The sequence below is a fragment of the Helobdella robusta genome (assembly GCF_000326865.2).
Source record: "Helobdella robusta unplaced genomic scaffold HELROscaffold_10, whole genome shotgun sequence".
Classification (NCBI taxonomy): domain Eukaryota; kingdom Metazoa; phylum Annelida; class Clitellata; order Rhynchobdellida; family Glossiphoniidae; genus Helobdella; species Helobdella robusta.
The window spans coordinates 4,998,323-5,019,321 of NW_008703571.1; the positions used below are offsets into that span (position 1 = coordinate 4,998,323).

Below are 20,999 nucleotides of genomic sequence, written 5' to 3' on the forward strand. Positions count from 1 at the left end.
ACTCCGCCCGTGTTGAATAGAAAATAATTTAATTAGATAAGTTTTTTAGATCATCACTTGTCAAATAGTTGAAATAGTGAACATTAAATAAAAAAAAGTTAAAATATGAGTAAATTTCTGTTTTGATATTTGACAAGTAATGATCTAAATTATTATTATAGTAATGATCTAAATTATTTTCAATTTGATATAAATAAATAATCAAGCGCTAGACAGTTCAACACAGGCGGAGTCAATTTATTAAAAGTACATTGTGATAGTTAGTAAACGTGGACGATACCATAGGAGTACTGATCTCACGTTTTACCATATAATACATATATATATATATATATTATATATTATAACTTTTGTTCTATGCAGTGTATTTATGCTTTACTTACACATTATAGCCCATTTTAAAAGCATACACATCTATACCAGGTCTCAACACATCAATGTACATTAAAAATTTGTTGAAATTACAAAAGCAAAAACGTACAGGATAATTTTCTTCCATAAGGTTGTTGTTATCATCTGCATCATAACTTGATGTTGATAGGCCTGACATGCTGTTTTTGTCCTCATCATAATCAACCAATTTTCGTTTAATCGGTTTTGTCCTCAAATTAGGCATTTTTAAATTAATTAAATTAAATTAGAACCAAAAAATTATACCTTTAAAAAGCACAGTAAAAAAAACCGTCGTTTTGTATTTCTTGTTTTTGTTTAACAACCTTACCGTTGTATGAAATAATTAAAAGATTTAAAAAATATAAAATAAATATTATAATATAAAACTATAATTTAAAAATAATTTGACCAAATTAAAAAATGTTCCTTCAGGTTACTATTTTAAAAATGTTTAGACAATGTGCGTCAGCACTTTTTTAGACTACCACTACACCGTAGAAAGACAAGATCGTTAAACGTTAGGCACAAAAATCCCTTTATTGTGTTTAATCATTTAATGTAATTTAACGCCATAAACAAAAATTGACATGAACGCATGGAGCAATAACAATGAAATACGGAAAGCTAAAAATAAAAATAACTCTATAATTTTCCGAAGTATTTAACCATTTCCAACACCATACATGAACGAATTACAGTAGTTTAATCTCGATAATACTATTGATACTAGAGCTCAAAGCATATAACCGCAATGCGGAAACCGCGGTTACCGCACCATAAAAAAATTCTTGAAACTCCGCGGATTTTGTCCGTGTAAATGGGTGTGCATATGTGTGTTTTATAAAACGTATGTGTGAAGTGTATCTATCGTTGATACTTAACACAAGTGTTATTATCACCATATGTACACATACATATATTCGATACACACATACGTATATAAAAATTAAACTACATGTATATGTAGTGTACTGGTACGACCAACATATATATATATATAGTGTTGTATAGATTACTTTTAGAAAGTAATCTGATTACAAATTACTTTTAAAATTAGCTTGAGATTACAAATTACAGATTACTTTGCAATGATGTGTCCGATTACAGATTACATCATCAAACTTTTTGATATTACAGATTACATCATAAGAATTTTATTTAATGAATGTCACATAGTTTTATGAATTATTGAATTATTAAATTGTAATTATTCATAAAATAATTTAAAAAATTGCATTTTTTTTTAATTTCATGAAATTTCAATCAAGTTTGAACCAGAAGCGACTTTGCTTATTCTGCTTCATAATGCATGTTTCAAATCAGGAAAATCAATCAAATTCGACGATCCCTAGATACATCCACATTGCAGACGTTGGTTCATGCATTTGTGCACTCACGCGTCGACTATTGCAGCAGTTTGTTTTATGATTTACCTGATCGATCCATGGCTATACTTCAATCAATACAGAATCAAGCCGCAAAAGTTGTTGTTGGAGCTCTAAAATACGACCATGTGTCTCCAATATTGAAGGAACTTCATTGGCTAACCGTCGACAAAAGAGTTGTTCAAAATTTCAACACTTGTCTACAAGTCTATCGACGGTCTAGCTCCATCTTATTTGTCTGACAGGTTCAAAAAGAGATCTTCAAAAGCATCTGGAGCACACTTGAGATCCGATGTTTCAAACCTGCTGCTGATCCCAACAGCGAGTCTCCGTATAAGTTCTCGTAACATTGCTGTTTCTGGACCAACTGTTTGGAACAACCTGGCTGCTGCTCTCAGAAATCCGGACCTAAACCTGCCTGATTTCAAGAAGAAACTGAAAACTCATTTATTTTCATTGTAATGCATTATTGATCAATTCTTTCTGTTTAGTCGACATGTTCTAAATTTATATTTCGTATTTTCGTTATATTGAATCGATTACTTTTCTGTTTATGACCAAATGTTTAATCTTAATTCTGTACGATGCATTATGATTTTTTGTTTGTTATTTCAATTATGTTGTTAAGTTCAGTTTTTGTTAGATAGCGCTTTTGAGATTCGTTTAATAAGCGCTTCATAAATGTTTCAATCATAATAATAATATATATATGTTATATATTATATATAACAACAACGGGCGATTGGAATTCTTCCTACCAATAAATTTAGAAACAGAGGAATCATCAATAATGAAAACACGTAAAATGTTGTATTAAACAGAGTTGAAGATTGTAAAACTAATTAGATGAACGTTAATTATTTACTTTGAACAAAGAAGAAATCAACGAATTGGAGGAGAGACGCAGTATATATGAGCATCTGGCTACATATAGGGGTACAACCTAATAATTCGAACACCGAAGATAGTATAAGAATACTGAAAAAAGGTTTTTGTTCTGTCATGCATAAAATAAACACAAATTTTGGTTTTGAACTTAAGAAACTTTGGAAAAATTCACGATCAACCATTAGAAAAATCGGAAAACTAAACAGGAGGTTAACTAACGTCAAACATGCTGTGATTTTCATTAGTAGCATTTCTGACAGTCTTAATCTAAAATATTAGTGTGTATATTAGAGATATGACTAAAAAATTTTTTTGGTTTCCCATGCCACTATGAGTGGAGAAATTACATTTTAAAACTGGAAATACCATTTGAAAGTGTTGAATCTTAAAAAAGTTCACCCCCCTAAGCTGAAAACCGTTTTCTCCCATCTATCTATTGTTAGATACAGTACAGTTTAAGGTATCACAGCTTCAGTTTATTGCTGGTGTGATTTTGCTAAATGTATGCATGCTTATTACATAATCTTTCATATTATATATTATATTTGTTATCATCACCTGACTTTTGATATTTTATAAACTTATTTTGATAAACTAAACTCATAAGATTTGTTTATTTGTAGATAATTAAATTTACACTCAAATTATAATTCGACAGGACTATAGTCAAGATGTTTAAAAATAGTCTTCCTTCAGATTTGAATAAGAAACTATGGGAATCAAATTTGGTGAGATTTGAAACAGCCAAGAATTCAAAAAAGTATGCAAAGATTGTTGACAGTCTTGATCAAATGAACAAAATGCCAACAGAACAGCATATCCTGGACAGATTTAAGTGCTTGGCTGCAAATGTGAAAAGTAGACAGGAGAGAGTTGTGATAGTGGTCAAAGAAGTAAAAATCTTATGGAAAAACTGAATCTTCCAATTCAAAAAGGCAAATCTACAGTGGAAAGAAAAACTGAGAATGTACTAAACAAGTATGAAAAAGACAGCAGAAAACCAGGAACGCAAGACTTTACCAACTTGTTCAACGTAACTGATGAAAATGGAGAATAGTTGTGTAGGAAGATAAAGCCCTCTATAATCTTCAGATGTCAACAAATGGTAGAGCTGGCTACTGCACCACAATTGAAGATACACAAGGAGTTCAAAGTCAGTCAAGATACTAAGGATGATTTAAACAGTGAAGATGAAGAACAGCAAAGTCAGTCAAGATACTAAGGATGATTTAAGCAGTAAAGATGAAGAACATTTTAACACTGAAGAAGAAAAACAAGATTCTGACAGTGGTTCTCAAGATTCAGATGCTCTGAAGGAAGAAGAAGAAATTGTTTGGAGAGATGATATGGCTTTCCTTCATCACTTGATCACTTGTTACAGACAGTTTAAGAAAACAGGATGCTTCCCTAAAATAAATTTCAGAACTTTGCCAAATATAAGCAATGCAGGATAGAATAGCCGAGCAATCTATGCTTTGCTAGTTTATATTTTACTTCCAGAATTTCGACAGTCAGCCGAAGGTCAGTCATCATGTGACTTTATTACTGGCACGTGGAATGACATCTGGTTTTCTGGTCAGTTTATAATCAGGATAACTACAAAAATTTGGCAGCCGTTTGCAAAGATCACTCAAAGGCAATAAAGACTTTAAGGACTTTTTGGTCGGTTGAGCCGACTCCAATCCCAACTCAAAGGTCAAACATTTGTGCTGAACGTGCAATAAAAGTTCTGCAGGATTTACTTCCATTGTGCAAAAGCATTGAAAAAATTAACATTAAATTTCTTTTGACAAATGAACACTAAAACCTGTATGTTTGTATTTCTGATTAAAAAAAACCATTTTGTACAATGTATAATTGTATATATATATAAATTTGATTAAGGGGGTGACATTTTTTTAAAGTTGACACTTGCCATTGGATTTTTCTTGATCTTTGCATTAAAACTCCACAAAAAATAACATGGGGATAGGGTGTTTAAAAATTGTCATATCCAGTGTATGTATATATATATATATATATATATATATATATATACAGCAGATGTAATCAAAATAATTTTCTCTCATTTCCTCAGTCATGCGTTTGCCGACGACATTCTGATTCTAGTCACTGGTCCTTCAGGTTCGTTTCGTGATGAGGTTGATAGATTTGTCCAGTGTTTGAAAGAGGTTGGATACTGGATGTCATCAAACTCGCTCAAGCTCAATGAATGTAAAACGCAATTGCTACCGGTGGATACGTGGCAGCAGTTGTCAAAACTAGATTTCTGTTCTGTTGAGATGGGAGATGTAAAGATATCATTATCTGCAATTGCATAAAATTTTTGAGTTTTATCGATTTATATTTATGGATAAAAGATCACATTAAGAAGATATATACATCAAGTAATATTTATTCAAGAAACATATATCGGATCAGACATTCATTGGATAGATCGGCACTGGTGACGCTGATTCATGCTTTTATAACATCGCGAATTGACTACTGCAACAGTCTGTTTTATAAACTTTCAAGAAGGTCAATCACTCTTCTTCAGTCGATTCAGAACAGCGCTGCAAAATTGGTAACTGTTGGAATAAAGTTTACTCACGTGACGCCCATCCTGGAGGAACTACACTGGTTAACAATAGATAAAAGAGTAACTTTGAAAAATCGCTGTAATTGTGTTTAAATCACTGAATGGGATGTCACCAGAATATCTCGTGAACAAATTTTCAAAAAAAATGTCTGCGTCGTCTCATCTACGGTCAGATGATATGAATTTGTTGACAATACCGGTTTCACACTTGCAGATTGGTGCACGGAGTATCTCTGTTGCGGGTCCGACCGTGTGGAACAGCTTGCCACAGTTATTGCGATCATCCGGACTGTCCCTTAGAACATTTAAAAAAGAACTAAGAACATATTTGTTCACTGTTAAACTTTGATGAATTTAGTTAAGTTTTTAAAAAAAAAAAAATTTTTTTTTCTTATTTATAGTATTGTAGACTTCTATGTTTATATAATTACGACAGCGCCTTTGAGAACATTTAATTGGCGCTTTATAAGTTTCCTATTGATTGATATATATAACATCTTCATAAATATTAAATAAATAAATAGCTTGTTTGAGTTCCTCATCGTCGTTCATTTTGTGCTCGTTGTTCTGGCAGAAGTTATTTCAATTAGTAAATTAAAAATTTATTGAATTCTTCTCAGCAAATTATCTGCAGTCTGATTATAATTATATTATAAATAAATTGCTCTCTAGTATTGCTATCTTCTAATTTTAAACATGACATTATGACGGCCGATTTAGGTTACCTTTTCGCGGATGCGGTGCAGGTGCGGATAATAAGCAGTGCGAATGCTTATGGTTAAGTTAGTCCACTTTTAGCAGGATTGTCCTCTGTCCTCCCACCTTTATTAAATTTTGCTAAAAGTCCTCCTTTCACGTAATTTTCATTCAAATGTATGTATAACATAACCGTTTTTTAAATTTGTATAACTAATTATTATAAGTACTTATTCCATATCTATATGAAGTATTCATATCTCATTTTCGTTTGCGTTTTTTTTTCGTTTAAAATAAACGTCTCTTCATGACAAATATTGCTGTCGTGACGACAGCAATATTTGCATCCTGGTAAACATGGTCGACGTGAGAGAGCATCAGCATTACTATGAGTTGTTCCTTTGCGGTGCACGATCTCGAAGTCGTACATTTGTAAACGCTCCAACCATCGGGCCATCTGTCCTTCAAGATCCTTGAAGTTGAGGAGCCATCTTAACGCTGCATGATCAGTTCGGAGAAGAAATTTCTGTCCATAAAGGTACTTGTAGAAGTGTTTTGTTGCATTGACTATTGCTAGCAACTCCTTCCTGGTCACACAATAGTTTCGTTCGGGCTTTGTGAATCCTCTGCTATAATACGCTAGCACCTTTCTTCTCCGTCTATATGCTGTGACAAAACGGCTCCGATTCCGTTGTTACTTGCATCATTATCTAACACAAACGTCTTGCCACGAACTGGATATGCTAGCAAAGGAGCATCACATAGTTCAACTTTTAACTTTTCAAATGCTGAGTCGCATAGGGTATTCCAGTTGAAAACTCGGTCCTTCTCGGTAAGTTGGTGGAGAGGTCTGGCAACTTTTGCAAAATCCTTTACAAAACGTCGATAGTACGTTGCCAATCCCAGAAAACTGCGCAATTCATTTTTATCCTTTGGAGTTGGCCAGTCTTTCACAATTTCTATCTTGCTGGATCGGTTCGAACTCCATCTGAAGATACCACATGTCCCAAATAGTTAACTTCTTTAGAAAATAACCTGCACTTTTTAACGTTCAGCTTTAAATTTGCCACCCGAAGTCTTGTGAAGATCTCCCGTAAGTTTTCGACGTGTTGATCAAATGTTCTTCCTAGAACAATTATGTCGTCTAAATAGACAAGACAAGTTTTTCAGTTAAGACCTTGCAATACACATTCCATCAGTCGCTCGAATGTAGCTGGAGCATTGCACAATCCAAATGGCATGACGGTGAATTGCCACAACCCCGATCCGATAGAAAACGCTGTCTTTTCGCGATCGTTCTTGTCGATTTCTACTTGCCAGTATCCGCTTTTCAAATCAAGCGTAGAGAACCAACTTGAGCCAGATAGGGTGTCCATGATGTCATCAATCCTCGGTAACGGATAGCTGTCCTATTTAGTCACATCATTTAACTTCCTATAATCAACGCAAAAACGGGTAGTGCCGTCTTTTTTCTTTACCAAAACAATTGGCGAAATCCAGGAACTTGATGACGGTTCGATGACGCCTTGATTCTGCATTGTCGTTATCATTTCGTTTACTTCTGTTTGTTTTGCTAGAGGAAGACGTCGTGGTACTTGTCGGATCGGTTTCGAATCCTGAGTATCAATTCGGTGAGTTACCAGAGCTGTTTTACCTTGGTCATTGTCACCGGTTGAAAACACGTCTGCAAAATCAGCAATCAACGCCTCGGCTTTTAGACGGTCTTCTTGATACAAATTAAGTTCATCCAGTAGATTTTTGGTAAGTTCTTTGAGTCTACCTTTGTCAGTTGGTAGCACCTTTTCCTGTTGCTCCATATCTAATGATTTCACCAAATTTATTGATTGGCAATTACCTATTTCCTCGCCTTTTTTAATTTTAATAGTGTGTTTAACGGTATTCATTATTCTGACAGGAATAAGACCATTTTTGTTCGCTTCTACCAGGCATTTTCCAATGACCGCGTTCTGTACATTTGTCGTTGAGGTTGGCTCCATCAAATAGAACTGGTGGCCCCCAGGATCGCAATTCAACTTGCCCCATACGATGTTTTCAGATGATTGAGGTAGTTCTATGTCACAATCGACTGTCACTCGAATGCATTTTTCGTCGCTATCCCCCATTATCACCTGTATTTCTCCATCTAAGAATGCGTTTTTTTAAGTCAATTTTGAACCCATATTTTGTCAGAAAGTCGACACCTATTATGCATTTGTCGATGATATCCGCGACTAAAAATGAACCTTCGAATAACAAGTCGCCTAGCTGAACAGTACGGAGAATCTTTCCATAGACTGGTGCTGTTCCTCCGGTAGCTGTTTGAAGGATGTATTTGCTAGAAGTCTCTTTCTTCAGATTGGGTACCAAATCAGATCTTAAAATCGATTTTGTTGCTCCGGTGTCGACTGTAATTACACATTCTCGTTGATCAACTTTTCCGTTCAGCCATAAGTCGTTTCGATTTCGATGTAGGCTGGAAACGTTAATTACGGTACTGGGGGCGTCAATTCTACTAGCCAACCTCTGCCCCACAAAGTTGGCTCTTATTAGTTTTCCGCCCCTTCGTTAGAAGGGGCCGATCGTGATACAGGATTATCTTCTCTTCTTTTGCGCCATCTTGTCGCGCAATTTCGGCAGTAGTTATCTTTTAGGCGGTGTTTACAATCACGACGTAGATAGCCTTTTTCACCACGAATCCAGCATTGAGGTACACCATGCTGTTGAGATTCGCGTTTCACAACCACCTTCTGGCAAGGGCATTCTTCATGTACTTGGCGTAAACGTACGTCACTTTTTGATGCCTGCTTTGCCAATTCAAAAGTGAGGCTGTGCGCAACGGCATCCTTGGGTTTTCGTTTATCTGACAAGAGAAGGGATTGCTTGAGTTCCGAATCACGAAGGGCTTTGATAAACGTATCCAGAGCAGTTTCGTCTCTATGCTCGGGGTCTGATGTCGGATACGACAGCAATGTCAACCGTTCGATATCTTGTGCCAGCTGCTGAATGGATTCACCAGATCGTTGCGTTCTGTTTCTAAGCTGAGACCGATAAATCTGTTTCATGTGTTCTTCACCATAACGTAAATCCAACGCGCTAACCAGAACTTCATAGTTGAAGTGGTTCTCCGCCGGAATCGTCTGAAGTTTCTCTGCTGCTGAACCTCGCAGGGCCAGTATCAGTGCTGTTGCTCGTTCTTTTCCGTTCCAACAGTTACTAGTTGCCGCTGCTTCGAACTGGGTTTTATAAACGTTCCAGGACATCTCTCCGTCAAATGCTGGTACCTTCAAAGTTCTTCCGGATGCGTGATCTAACGACATGGCCATTTTTTTGAATTGCTCCAATTCTCGCTTCAATTTGTCTATCTTGTGATCTACCTCAACGGTCTGACGATCAAGTTTCTGCTCGATCATTTCTATTCTTGTTGACTGTTCTTCAATCTGTTCTGCCACTTCCAATTTTACGTGTTTTAGCTAGTCCTTGATCTGTTTTAACTCCTCTGTCTGTCGTTCGGACTGTTCCTTAATCTGTTGTTTTAACTCTTCTGTCTGTCTTTTGGACTGTCGTTCGGACTGTCGTTCGGACTGTTCTTTGATCTGTTTTAACTCCTCTGTCTGTCGTTCGGATTGTTCCTTGATCTGTTGTTTTATTTCAGTTGACATACTAAGCAGAAGTTCCATCATTTTAGCGGTTGTAAACGTGCCTGTGCTAATTACTGCCTGTGTACTTGAATTCGTCTGGGTTCTTTCCTTTATCAATGAGAGCTTCTCTCAGACGTGCTACTAGTACTTCTTTGTTGCCACTTGTGACAAGGCTTCGTTTCTGTAGTTCTTCTCGTAGCTGAACCACGTTCAAACCACACAGTTTTGACATCGTGTTCTTTTTCTATGAGTAGTAATTCGCTGGTCGAAGATCCCACTTCTGATACCAATGTTATAATACTCGCTGTCGTAACCGATTTACGATGCGACGGGTTCAAATCTTTGATAGAATAAAATACTCCAAACAGTTATTAGTTATTAAACTTTATTTACAGAAGAAATCAACTAATCGTTTATTTCTAGCAAATTCAAATTAACACAACAATTAACTTTTAAATTGTTCAAAATCTATCGCTATGACAACGTCAACAAAACAAATCAAATATCGCTTTAAATAATTCACCGAATCGCTATTCACAAAATCACAGAGTCACGAATTTACAAAATCACGAATTTCACTAATCACGGATTTCACTAACCGCTAATTTTCTTGCGACGTGCGCTTATATACTCTTCGCAAGCGTCGTTTCTAGATTCTTCTAGATGGTCCGATTCTAGCATACTCTAGAATGCTCCAGTCACTAGAACATTCTAGAATACGCTAGAATCTAGTGCGTTCGGTAGCACGGTTATAACAATATCATTTAAATTAGCAGCATAAGGATCATTCGTCTTTTCAACGTGCACATTGAAGTCCCCGGTAAAAATAATTCGAGAACTGAGTACTGTAATGTTTTCTAGAATAGAAATCAGTTCTTTAAAAAATAATCCAGACAGCTGTGCAGAACCCGGTCTGTAAATAGCGAGCAAAATAAACTCCTGACTATTAAATGTGAACCTGACCGCCAAAACTTCAAATGTGGTAACTGTAGGTAAGGCTATTTTTTTTACATTTTAAACATAGACGAAAAAATATTATCAATCCACCATGGAGAGGGTCGTGATCTCTTACACAATCTACAAAGCGGTAACCAGGAGGAGTAGATAACGCAATGGAGGGATTTTCTGATGAACCATGCCACGATTCTGTAACAACAAAAATATCCAAACCATCATTGATCAAATCATAAATGATGTTGTACTTTGAGCCAATCGATCTTATATTTAGTAAACCCAATTTTATTTTAACCACACAAAAGTTATTATTAGTCCGATCATTTTTAATTCCACCAATATTTCTACTAACAGCACCACCTTTCATTACATTGTTATTACCTACTTTTTTAAGATCATTAAAACCACCACTATCATTACGATCATTACCGGTACCATTTGTTATTACGCAATCACTACCATCATCTTTACCACAACCATTTTTACCAATAACGTTCAGATCGCTTCCAGTACCACAGACCATCGAATAACCACCACCATCAAGACCAAGACCATCATTACAAAAACCAAAATTAACATTACCATTTAAATCATTGCCAGTGCCTTTCATCATTAAACATTTATTACCGTCGAGAGATGAATTCAAATAATCGTCACCAATAACCCCAAGCGTCAGACTGCGAACACGAAAATCTTCACCACCAACAACATTACTATTATTATTCAAATTAAAGCTAACATCTTTTATGTTAAAATTGCCACCACCATCTTTACCACTAACTCTATCACTTGCACTAATATGACCATAATTTTTAAAATCATTAACATTACAATTTGATATCAAATATTTTCTAATATCATCACCACGGCCATCATCATACCCACAAACATTACCAACAAAACAACTACTACCAATACTCTTTGTCGTCAGAGAGTCACCATGAAAGCCATCATCACCACCAACATCATTAGTATTCGTCAGTTGAACACCTAGGTCTGTCTCTGAGTTACCGGAAATTTGCCAACCTGACCTCTTACACGGTATAAAAAACCTTTGTCAGAAGCTTCTAATGCCCTTGCCTCCTCTATTTTTGACCTCAGTTCCTTTCTCTGTTCTGAGGAGAGATCGTGACTGAGTCCGATGCGACCCAGGCTGACGTCAAGCGATTTTAATTTAGAGACGTTTATAATTATCACGTTTTTTATGTCAACACTATCCATTTTCAAAAGCAGCGGTCGGGTATGATCGTCTGATTTTTTTCGGATTCTAGTTAGATGAACTAGGTTAGCATCAACAACATTATTAGACAGGTGTTTCAGAATTTTCATGACGTCCACCCGATCACTGCCACTCTCAGGCAAATGAAACATAATTAGATTATTTTCTCTTTCTTTGATTTGTTTTGCATCATTTATTGTCGTCTGGACTGTTTTTACTTCAGCCTTGATATTATCAGTGTGTCTTTTAATCTCGCGACTGACGATATCTGCAAATGATACTTTCATATCATTCTTCAAGATGTTCAATTTACCACGAAAAACATCAGAGCTCTCAAGTTGGTTTAACTTTTCCTTATTACTTTCTATTACTGCGTTGATATTCTCGAGCTCAGACTTTATATTTGCATTCAAATCGTTCAATGTGTTGAGTTTGTTGAAAACATCTTTTCTGAGAGAATTGACAGAGCTGGTCAACTTTTTAATGTTTAATATATATATATATATATATATATATATATATATATATATATATATATATATATATATATTAGGAAGAAGACCAAGTTCTATACAGTTGTTCAAAAAATCCACCGACGATTCAGCATTAACAAGTTTTATGGTTGATTTTCTAATATTTTGAACTAGTTCTTTACAATTAAGTCTATTCAAAATGTTGAAATCCATTTTATAATCGTTTATGATTTTAATTGTTAAAATTAATCAAGCAAGATCCCATTTTTATAATCGTTTATTTTTATATTATTATTAAAATTATGCATATAGATCTATTTCGACGTAAAGTCATCATCAGTGCAATATATTTTAAATAAATTCTATTAATAGTTAATTAGTTGTATTTTTTAATATATTAAAATAAAATAAAAGTAACGAAATAAAAACGCAAAGGTTCATTGAAATTAGTAAACAAAATATTTGAAATTATACGATTGTTCATGCTACGTGGCCGTTGTCAAGATGGCAAACAGCAATGTCACAAATTTGAAGCGCGAAATTAATTAGAATATCGTTTCTATTATTATTATTATTAATAATATTATTAATTATTATTATTATTATTATTATTATTATTATTATTATTATTATTATTATTATTATTATTATCATCATCATCATCATTACCATTATTATTATTGTTGTTGTAGTTGTTGTTCTTTTTATTGTTGCTGTTGTTGTTGCTATCGTTGTTTGTATTGTTGTTGTCGTCGTCATCATTGTTATTAAAAGTATTATTATTATTATAATTATTATTATCGATGACGTTAAAATTATTGGCAACAATGTTGACGTTGTTAATTAATCTATGCGTAGGGAGAGTTGTTTTAATTTGTTGTTGGTTGTTCAATGTAGGTTTTTGCATTTCTATTAGAATGGCTTCAGCGAGTTTAAGATTTTGATATTGTTGGGTACTATAGATGATGGTTGTGTTGTCATTTAGTATACCTCTGGTGATTGTTGTGTTGTGTTTGTCAAGGAGATGGGTTTTAATGGCACCTTCTCTCTTATGCATCGTCAATCTCCGTGATAAATCCGTGGTAGTCATGCCGATATATGATGATTTTAGACGCATACAATCGTCAACTGGACAGGAAAATTTATATATGACATGACTACGTTTCAATTAAAATCATAAACGATTATAAAATGGATTTCAACATTTTGAATAGACTTAATTGTAAAGAACTAGTTCAAAATATTAGAAAATCAACCATAAAACTTGTTAATGCTGAATCGTCGGTGGATTTTTTGAACAACTGTATATATATATATATATATGTATATGTATATGTATATATGTATATATATATATATATATATATATATATATATGTGTGTGTGTGTGTGTTTGTGTATGTGTGTGTATGTAGACACAAATACAAATTAGTTTATTTTTTTACTGAAAAAATCGAAAATTGAACTTTTGCATATTTGCAAAATTCATCGTTAGTTTTAAGAGAGACAGTTGCAACTCAGAGCTGGCTTCATCTGTGAGCTGACTTCTGATCTATTTTTTGTCTATTTTTTGTGAATTTCATTTTGAAAAAATCTGTTCCTGCAGAATATGCTTTCAAAAAGTAATCTCATTTTTTTGAAGATTTGGTCCAGATTTGGAATTTTTTTGCAAATAATTTTTAAAAAATTTCACCAGATCATTTTTGTCATAAGCTGAATTCATAGCATATCATTTTGCAAATCTATCAATTCCAATCGATAACAATCCAGAGAAATTTCAGAAGTCGTATCAAATTTATATCCATGTATCAAATGGCTTAGAGAATAATTTTATATCATATTTAAATTTTATAAAATCTGAAAATCAATTTCTATATTCAGTATGCAATTTTTTAATATGATCTGAATATTTTGTACAATCAAGATCTGTAATTTTATTCTTAATTTTATTGAGTTATTGAGAATGTATGAGAAAAAAATACAAATTTTCTGGTTGTCAGACAAGAAAATTGAACACCAATGAAAATTTACGCATGAATTTAATGAACAAAATGCGCCACTATGGTACTTTTTTTTACAAAAGATTAAAAATGTGTGAAAATTTTTGTCTATTGCTTTTTTATTATAAATTGTTTTTATTGAAATTTATTTTTATTCAATACGTACGGAATTGAATAAACATAACATAACAAGGATATTTATAGTGACCCAAAAAGACTAAGTCTGTGACAGGACCACTTGTCCTATAAGTAAAGTGAATGATAAATGACAATTTTTCTATTGACAATTATTAACAGTTAGAAATTTTATTTCCGAGAGCCACTTAAAACGGCTTGGCGAGCCGGGTTGTGGCCACCAGTTGCACACCCCTGTTCTATGCTATGATATTCTATAATATACGATGCTATGTAATGACAATCCAATAAAATAAATTAGGCGCTTTAGAAGTTCAAAATTGTAAACGATATTTTCAAAATTAGTTTCCGGTTATTATTTAGGGAACAATTGTTTATATCAAATCTAACGGTGTTTCGTTTTAGTTGCTCTAAAATAAAGTTTCAAGTTAATTATGAATTTAACTCTGAACGTTTATCATGACGTTAGGCGGGGAGGCAGAAACTACATGGAAGATGTTATCGCGATCGTTACACACATCGGCGATCAGTCGGAACCATATTCCCACCCGTTCGTATGTTTTTTAGTCTTTGATGGACATGGCGGTGTTGAGGCCGCTAAGTTCTCAGAAGAAAATCTTTTAAATGAAATAAAAGCACAGGAAGGTTTCAACAGCGATGACGATGAATTGGTGGTCGAAGCAATTAAAAAAGGATTCTTGTCTACCCACCAATCAATGTGGAAAGTTATAGGTCAGTTTTATTTCATATTCTCATCACCTCATTTATTTTTGAATTGATTCATCATACATTATCTTTAACATTCAGGTTGATTCTAAGATAGAACCAACATTTTATTGTATTTGTATATGTAGAATTTGCAGAGTGTTAGTTTTGCTAAACAAATGTTTCTTTATATTTTTATGAATAATATTAGGTCAGACCTATAAGGCGTGTGAAATCCACACGGCAAACACGTTGATGAGATGCTATAAGGCGTGTGAAATCTGTTAATGCTATAAAGTGTGATAGGCTACCCGGCTATTTGGTCGGTACAATGCTATAAGTTGTGGGAATCCCACAGCAAATTAGACGTTGAGATGTTATAAGTTGTGAGGAACCCGCACAATGATTTAGAAGTTAATATGCTATAAAGCATGCAAATCACGAGTGGGCGAATGTTTAGACAGTGCAAAGCCTGAGAATCGCACGATGAAATTGACATTCACATTGAGATAAGAATAGAAATTATAAGTCATGAGAAACCTGCATGCCAAATTTGACGTTGAGATGCTATAAGCAATGTTCCCTCTAAGGAAGAACAAGCTGAGTGCAAAAATTAAATTCACTGAGCAAGTATTTCAACAGTTTGAGCAAATTTGTGATAGTCGAAAAACTTTATTCGTACCAAAATGCTACCAAATACATAAATATGTAAGCACATAAATAAGTTTTATTTATATATTTATTAAAATAGATGTATAATTCAGTTAAAAGTTTTGTTCACTAGTTTCTCTTCTGCACTTGTTGATTATCCAGAATTTATAAACTTCATCAATGTCAACTTGATGCCCACTCAATAAAAACTTTATTAGAATTTACATGTCCAGATGGTTTATTTCAAGTCTGTTCCGTGATTTGGTTTTAATAGAATTCATCAAACTAAAACCACGATCAGCATCAGCACTTGAAGCTTGAAAAGTACGACATATCAATAAAAGTTTTTATACTAGTAAACTTTTCTTCCATTAGCACAAAATCAATCACATCATTGAATGCTTTCACATTTCCACATTCAAGTTTCTCTTTTAAAAGAAATTTAAAATCATTATATTCAGAGAGAATTTTTGCAAATGAGATCTGGAAGCAAATGTTTAATATCTTTCAACTAATACATATAATTCTCTTTTTCAAAATTCATAATCATTTTGATTTTTAACCGCTTGAGTATCCAACGCCACCCATTCTTTTAATTTATCAGCTGGAAACCTTTCCTGCAAAAGCTGACACAATAAACCTCGAAATTGCTCTCAAATCTGTATCTTCGTAGCCTGTAGTTGATAAAAGTGTTATAACTGCATCACTCCAAGAAGTTTTGTTTTTTTTCTAAAAATTGTGAATTTATTTGGAAAATCTTTGCCTTAGCAAATTGAACTGCTTCTATGGTTGATATACAACTTCTTTGAAATGTATTACATAAATCAAATAACTCACTTAATACATCATTAAGTATAAATAAAGCAAAATGAACCTGAGGTTTTTGCAATTATTTTAAGCAATATTTTGCTATCGGATCATTCTCTGTCTCCGTTTGATTTTTAAAATATTTGACTGCAACTTTGTAATTTTTGACAAGTACATTTACTGCAAAATGTCTTGACATCCATCTCACTTAATTTTAGTTCTTTTCAATTTTGTAATTGACTCAAGTTCTATGCATAATGTATCTTTTCAAACAATCTAATTTCCACAGTTTTCATTTTTTGCCACTTGAAAATTCATTGCATGCTTTGGCTTCAAAGCATATTTTGCAAATCAAACCAACATCTTCTGAAAAATCAAAAATATTTTCTAATTGCACGTTTTTCAAACCTTTTGAATCAACAGTCTCAGTTTTTTTTCATTTCTTTTAAATTAACCAAGCTTCTTTGAAAACATTTGCAGCCTTGCTAGTTTTTGATGAGCCATCGGTATCATCACATTGTCGCTTCATAATGAAAACTTAAATTAGATCGCAAAAACAACTGTTTAATAATGTTAATTGGTATTTATAAAAACTTTCTACAAAACGATTTTACGTTATTATCAATTGATAAAAGCTTTCACATTTCCGACCAAGATAAACACAATGATAAATGCAGCGAAATATGACTAACAATGCAGTGCTTAAGTTAAAAAATTTTGAAAATACGAAGTTTGGTGATATAAAATTGAAAAAAAAATTATGAAAACATTTATTTTTACAATATCGAGTTAGTTGTTTGATTTACTCTGCGGAAGGAAAATTAGCTGCACCAGCTTGTTCAAACTACTGCGCAGCCGCGTAGCTTAGAGGAAACATTGGCTATAAGGAGTGTGAATCACAGTGAGCGGATACAACATTCAGATGATGTAAAGGGTGAGAATCGCATGAATTCGATGTTGATATTATGTTATTCATTCTAATGACATTCCTCAGAGAATTGTGCTGTGATTAAATGCTTTGTTGAACAAATAACTTTTTAACTTTCTTCTGAAATCTTTTTCTGAAACAATTGGCTTCAATCATTCCATACCTTGGGTAGAGCAACCTGCATACATCTGTCACTCAGTTTTTTCCTGGTCCTAGGAATTACCATCATTCCTAATGAAATCGAACGCAATGCATTTCCCACATCAACTTTAGTTCTTTTGCGAAAAACCTCCTTCAGATATTCTGGGCCACCACCATGTACACAACTATGGGCCACCACGGCCACCTTAAATCATATTCGTTCCCTGATCGGTAGCCAGTGGAGACTTTCCAACCACTTTGTAATGTGATCACGTCTACTTAGACCAATGACCAATCTGGCGGCAACATTCTGGATTCATTGAAGTTTATTTACTACTCCTACAGTAACGAATTGCAATAGTTTAATCTAGACAGTACAAAAGTCACCACCAGTCTAGTAAAAATATCAATGAGTGAAGTCTGTACAACAAAGTTGAATATAAAGTACGAACAGTCGAACACTGCAAATTTGCATCAAAATTTTGTTATAGAAGGATAATTTTAAAAATAAAAAATTTATTACATCAAGTGTCATATAGTAACACACACAGACAAACACACAAGTACATTATTGTTATATCAACACTGTTGACAAAACCATGGCCCTTTCGGTAGTCTTTATCTCAACACATGAACAGTAGTACCAGTTTATGCAACCATCACACTGCTCCAACGAAGTACAAGTTTGGTTGTCTCTCCAAGGCTTATATCCACACACAACACAAACATACAAATTTTGTCTAATCGACCACATCTTATTTTTTAATTTTGCCCAAGCTTTATACAAAAAAATATTGTTTCAAGGTCATGGTCATCTGTGCACCTTTGATCAATTATTTCTTTAACATCATCAATTGAAGCTCTGCAATCCGTCTAAACACAGTTTTTGGCTGTTTCTTTGGGTAAAACCCATGAGATTCTGAGTTGATCCTGCACAGACGGACAATTTTCAAACGTAAGTTTACGTTGTTGGAACAGTTGCTGTTTTCTTTTTCTTGGATTTCTTGCTTGATAGCAACAGGACACAAAATGACAAGTGATTGTACCATTCTCATCAACTAAAATTTCACTTGTTAGACTAGGCAATTCAGGCACGGCCATCAGCTTCTCTTTCGGGGTTCCAGTGAACCTGGCATCACGAAATATAATCTCAAATGCAATGGAATTCATGTTAAAAATTAAAATATATATAGAAAACCTCTTTTTTGTTTCATATTATATTCATTTTGTCTTGTTACAGGGAAGATTCATTGATGTAGGAAATTTGTTACAAGCATTGGGTTTGCACCAGTATCCAACATATTTTTAGTCTGCTCTGAAGCAGCTTCTATTGGGTATTGATTATCTGCATATAGTTACAAATACAGATGCACCTACATCGTTGTTGCTCTCAAAAACATTTTCTTAACAACAAACTCCTAAATGTTTAAACAGCCATTACAAAATTTGCTACAAAAATGTACCAATTCATTATTAGATATTTCAATTTAATTTTTTAAATATCATCACTATCAATATACAACAATAAACAAAATTTAATTATCACTAATAATTATTAAATATTTCAATTTAATTTCTAAATTATTATCACAATCAATAAACAATAAACCTAATTTAATTATTGTAAGTATTACTATTTGTACCTTCAGATTTTTGCAGTACTAGTTTTTTCAAATTAGCAGATGGCTTTATTTTTCCTGCTTCCAAACCCACCTAATCAATGCAGCAACTATTGACAAATATACAAAAGTTAACATTTTATTGAAAATATATAAAATATTCATTAAAATTGAAGTTAAGGCTTGAAAATAATTTTAAAATACAAAGCAAATTTAATTAGATTTAAATTTAATAAAAAATAATCGACCACAATTGAAGGAAAAAGGAAAATGAATTCTTGCCATAATAAATATTATTATTATTATTATTATTATTATTATTATTATTTCATAGCACGGGCAAGCCCCTTGCCATCACAAAACAAAACTCAAAAAACTAAGCAAAATAAATGATTGACCGAAGGTTAAAGGAATAAAATTAAATAAAACATAATTAAACCATCATTCGATTCGAATTATCAACCGAAAAATGACTGTAAATAAAAATATTAAAGAAATTTTCTACAGACATCAATCAGAATTAAACAATTACAATAAATCAAAAGTTTGCTCGCCAATTAAACTTTATATCACCAAAAAAATCATCAATTGTCGATTTAAAAACAGACAGAGAATCCGCATTAACAGCAACCGAGGGCAGCATATTCCAATCTTCCACCACTCTATTTGAGAAGTAGAATTTATGACAGTCTTTATGAAAAATTGAGGCTTTTAACTTGAGGTTATGTCCTCTTGTACGCTCATCGCCAGAAAAAAACAAAGTAGGTCCAATATCAGCCGAAACACCCTCGTGTATTATCCTATAAACTAATATAAGATCGGCTCTTCGTCGTCTGAAGGCAAGAGACGGCAAACCCAGTTTCCTCAGTCGATCATCGTATGAAAGATTTCTACAAGACTTTATCAAACGAGTTGCTCTTCTTTGTACCTTTTCCACCTCGTCTATTAGTCCAACTCTATAAGGATTCCACACTTGAACTCCATATTCCAAATGCGATCTCACCAACGATTTGAACAACAATAATTTGCTTTGTGCACTATTTTCAATACATGGCTTCTGAACCTCATTTTATTATCCACAACTATTCCAAGATCTGATAACTCATCAACTTCAGGAAGATTGAACCGCGAATTATCATCATCCACAATGGTGTATGAAGTACACGGCTGGCGGGAACCGATTCTTAGTAACTGGCATTTATCAGTATTTATTTTCAATTTCCATTCCTCAAACCAGGTTAGTAATTTTCTAATATCTTGCAAAAAACTATTTTTGTCTTCCTCTGTTTTCAACACTCTAAAGATTTTTGAGTCGTCAGCAAAAAGCAAGATATTATCACATACTGAAGAAATATCATTGATATAGACAATAAACAGTAGAGGGCTCAAAACTCCACCCTGGGGAACTCCACTCAGGACTGGTCTTGACTTAGATAATGTATCCTCTAATTTCACCTGAAATGTTCTGTTGTTGAGATAATTCTCAATCCATTTTACTATCTTACCATTCACCCCATACCGCCCCAGCTTAAACAACAGACGTTTATGTGAAACTTTGTCGAACGCCTTTTCCAGATCCATGTAGATTACATTGACTTCGTAACCATGATCTGTTCCATCAACCACCGCCTCTAAAAATTTCAACAGCTGCAAAACCGCGGAGCGTCCAGGAATGAAACCATACTGACTCTTCGAAAAAAGATTATTTTCCATAAAGTATTTCATAATATGGTCCTTTATCAGCCCCTCCAGGACCTTACAACAAATGACGTCAATGCTATGGACG

At 33.6% G+C, this 20,999-nt stretch overlaps 4 protein-coding genes across 4 annotated transcripts in view; 2 read left to right on the top strand and 2 right to left on the bottom strand.

Annotated features, from left to right (window-relative positions):
* Positions 1-2,690: 2,690 nt before the first annotated feature.
* HELRODRAFT_167012 (hypothetical protein) lies at positions 2,691-4,120 on the top strand (the record flags this gene model as incomplete). The annotated part of the gene is made up of 5 exons (XM_009012159.1): positions 2,691-2,875; positions 3,325-3,524; positions 3,602-3,699; positions 3,802-3,871; positions 3,933-4,120. 5 exons carry the CDS (start codon positions 2,691-2,693, stop codon positions 4,118-4,120), a joined length of 741 nt encoding a protein of 246 aa, XP_009010407.1.
* A 5,528-nt stretch (positions 4,121-9,648) lies between these two features.
* Positions 9,649-9,813, bottom strand: HELRODRAFT_71522 (hypothetical protein; the record flags this gene model as incomplete). The annotated part of the gene is made up of 1 exon (XM_009012160.1): positions 9,649-9,813. The coding sequence occupies one exon, from the start codon at positions 9,811-9,813 to the stop codon at positions 9,649-9,651; it is 165 nt and encodes a 54-aa protein (XP_009010408.1).
* Positions 9,814-10,292: 479 nt separating this feature from the next.
* Positions 10,293-12,440, bottom strand: HELRODRAFT_167014 (hypothetical protein; the record flags this gene model as incomplete). Its single annotated transcript, XM_009012161.1, has 4 exons — positions 10,293-10,579; positions 10,629-11,537; positions 11,588-12,222; positions 12,352-12,440. The coding sequence occupies 4 exons, from the start codon at positions 12,438-12,440 to the stop codon at positions 10,293-10,295; spliced, it is 1,920 nt and encodes a 639-aa protein (XP_009010409.1).
* Positions 12,441-14,796: 2,356 nt separating this feature from the next.
* HELRODRAFT_71441 (hypothetical protein) overlaps positions 14,797-20,999 on the top strand; it is a gene marked incomplete at both ends in the record, with an annotated part of 14,549 nt that continues 8,346 nt past the window's right edge. Inside the window, one exon of the mRNA XM_009012162.1 lies at positions 14,797-15,094. Within this exon, the coding sequence (XP_009010410.1) occupies positions 14,797-15,094 (298 nt within the window). The remainder of the gene's footprint in view (positions 15,095-20,999) is intronic.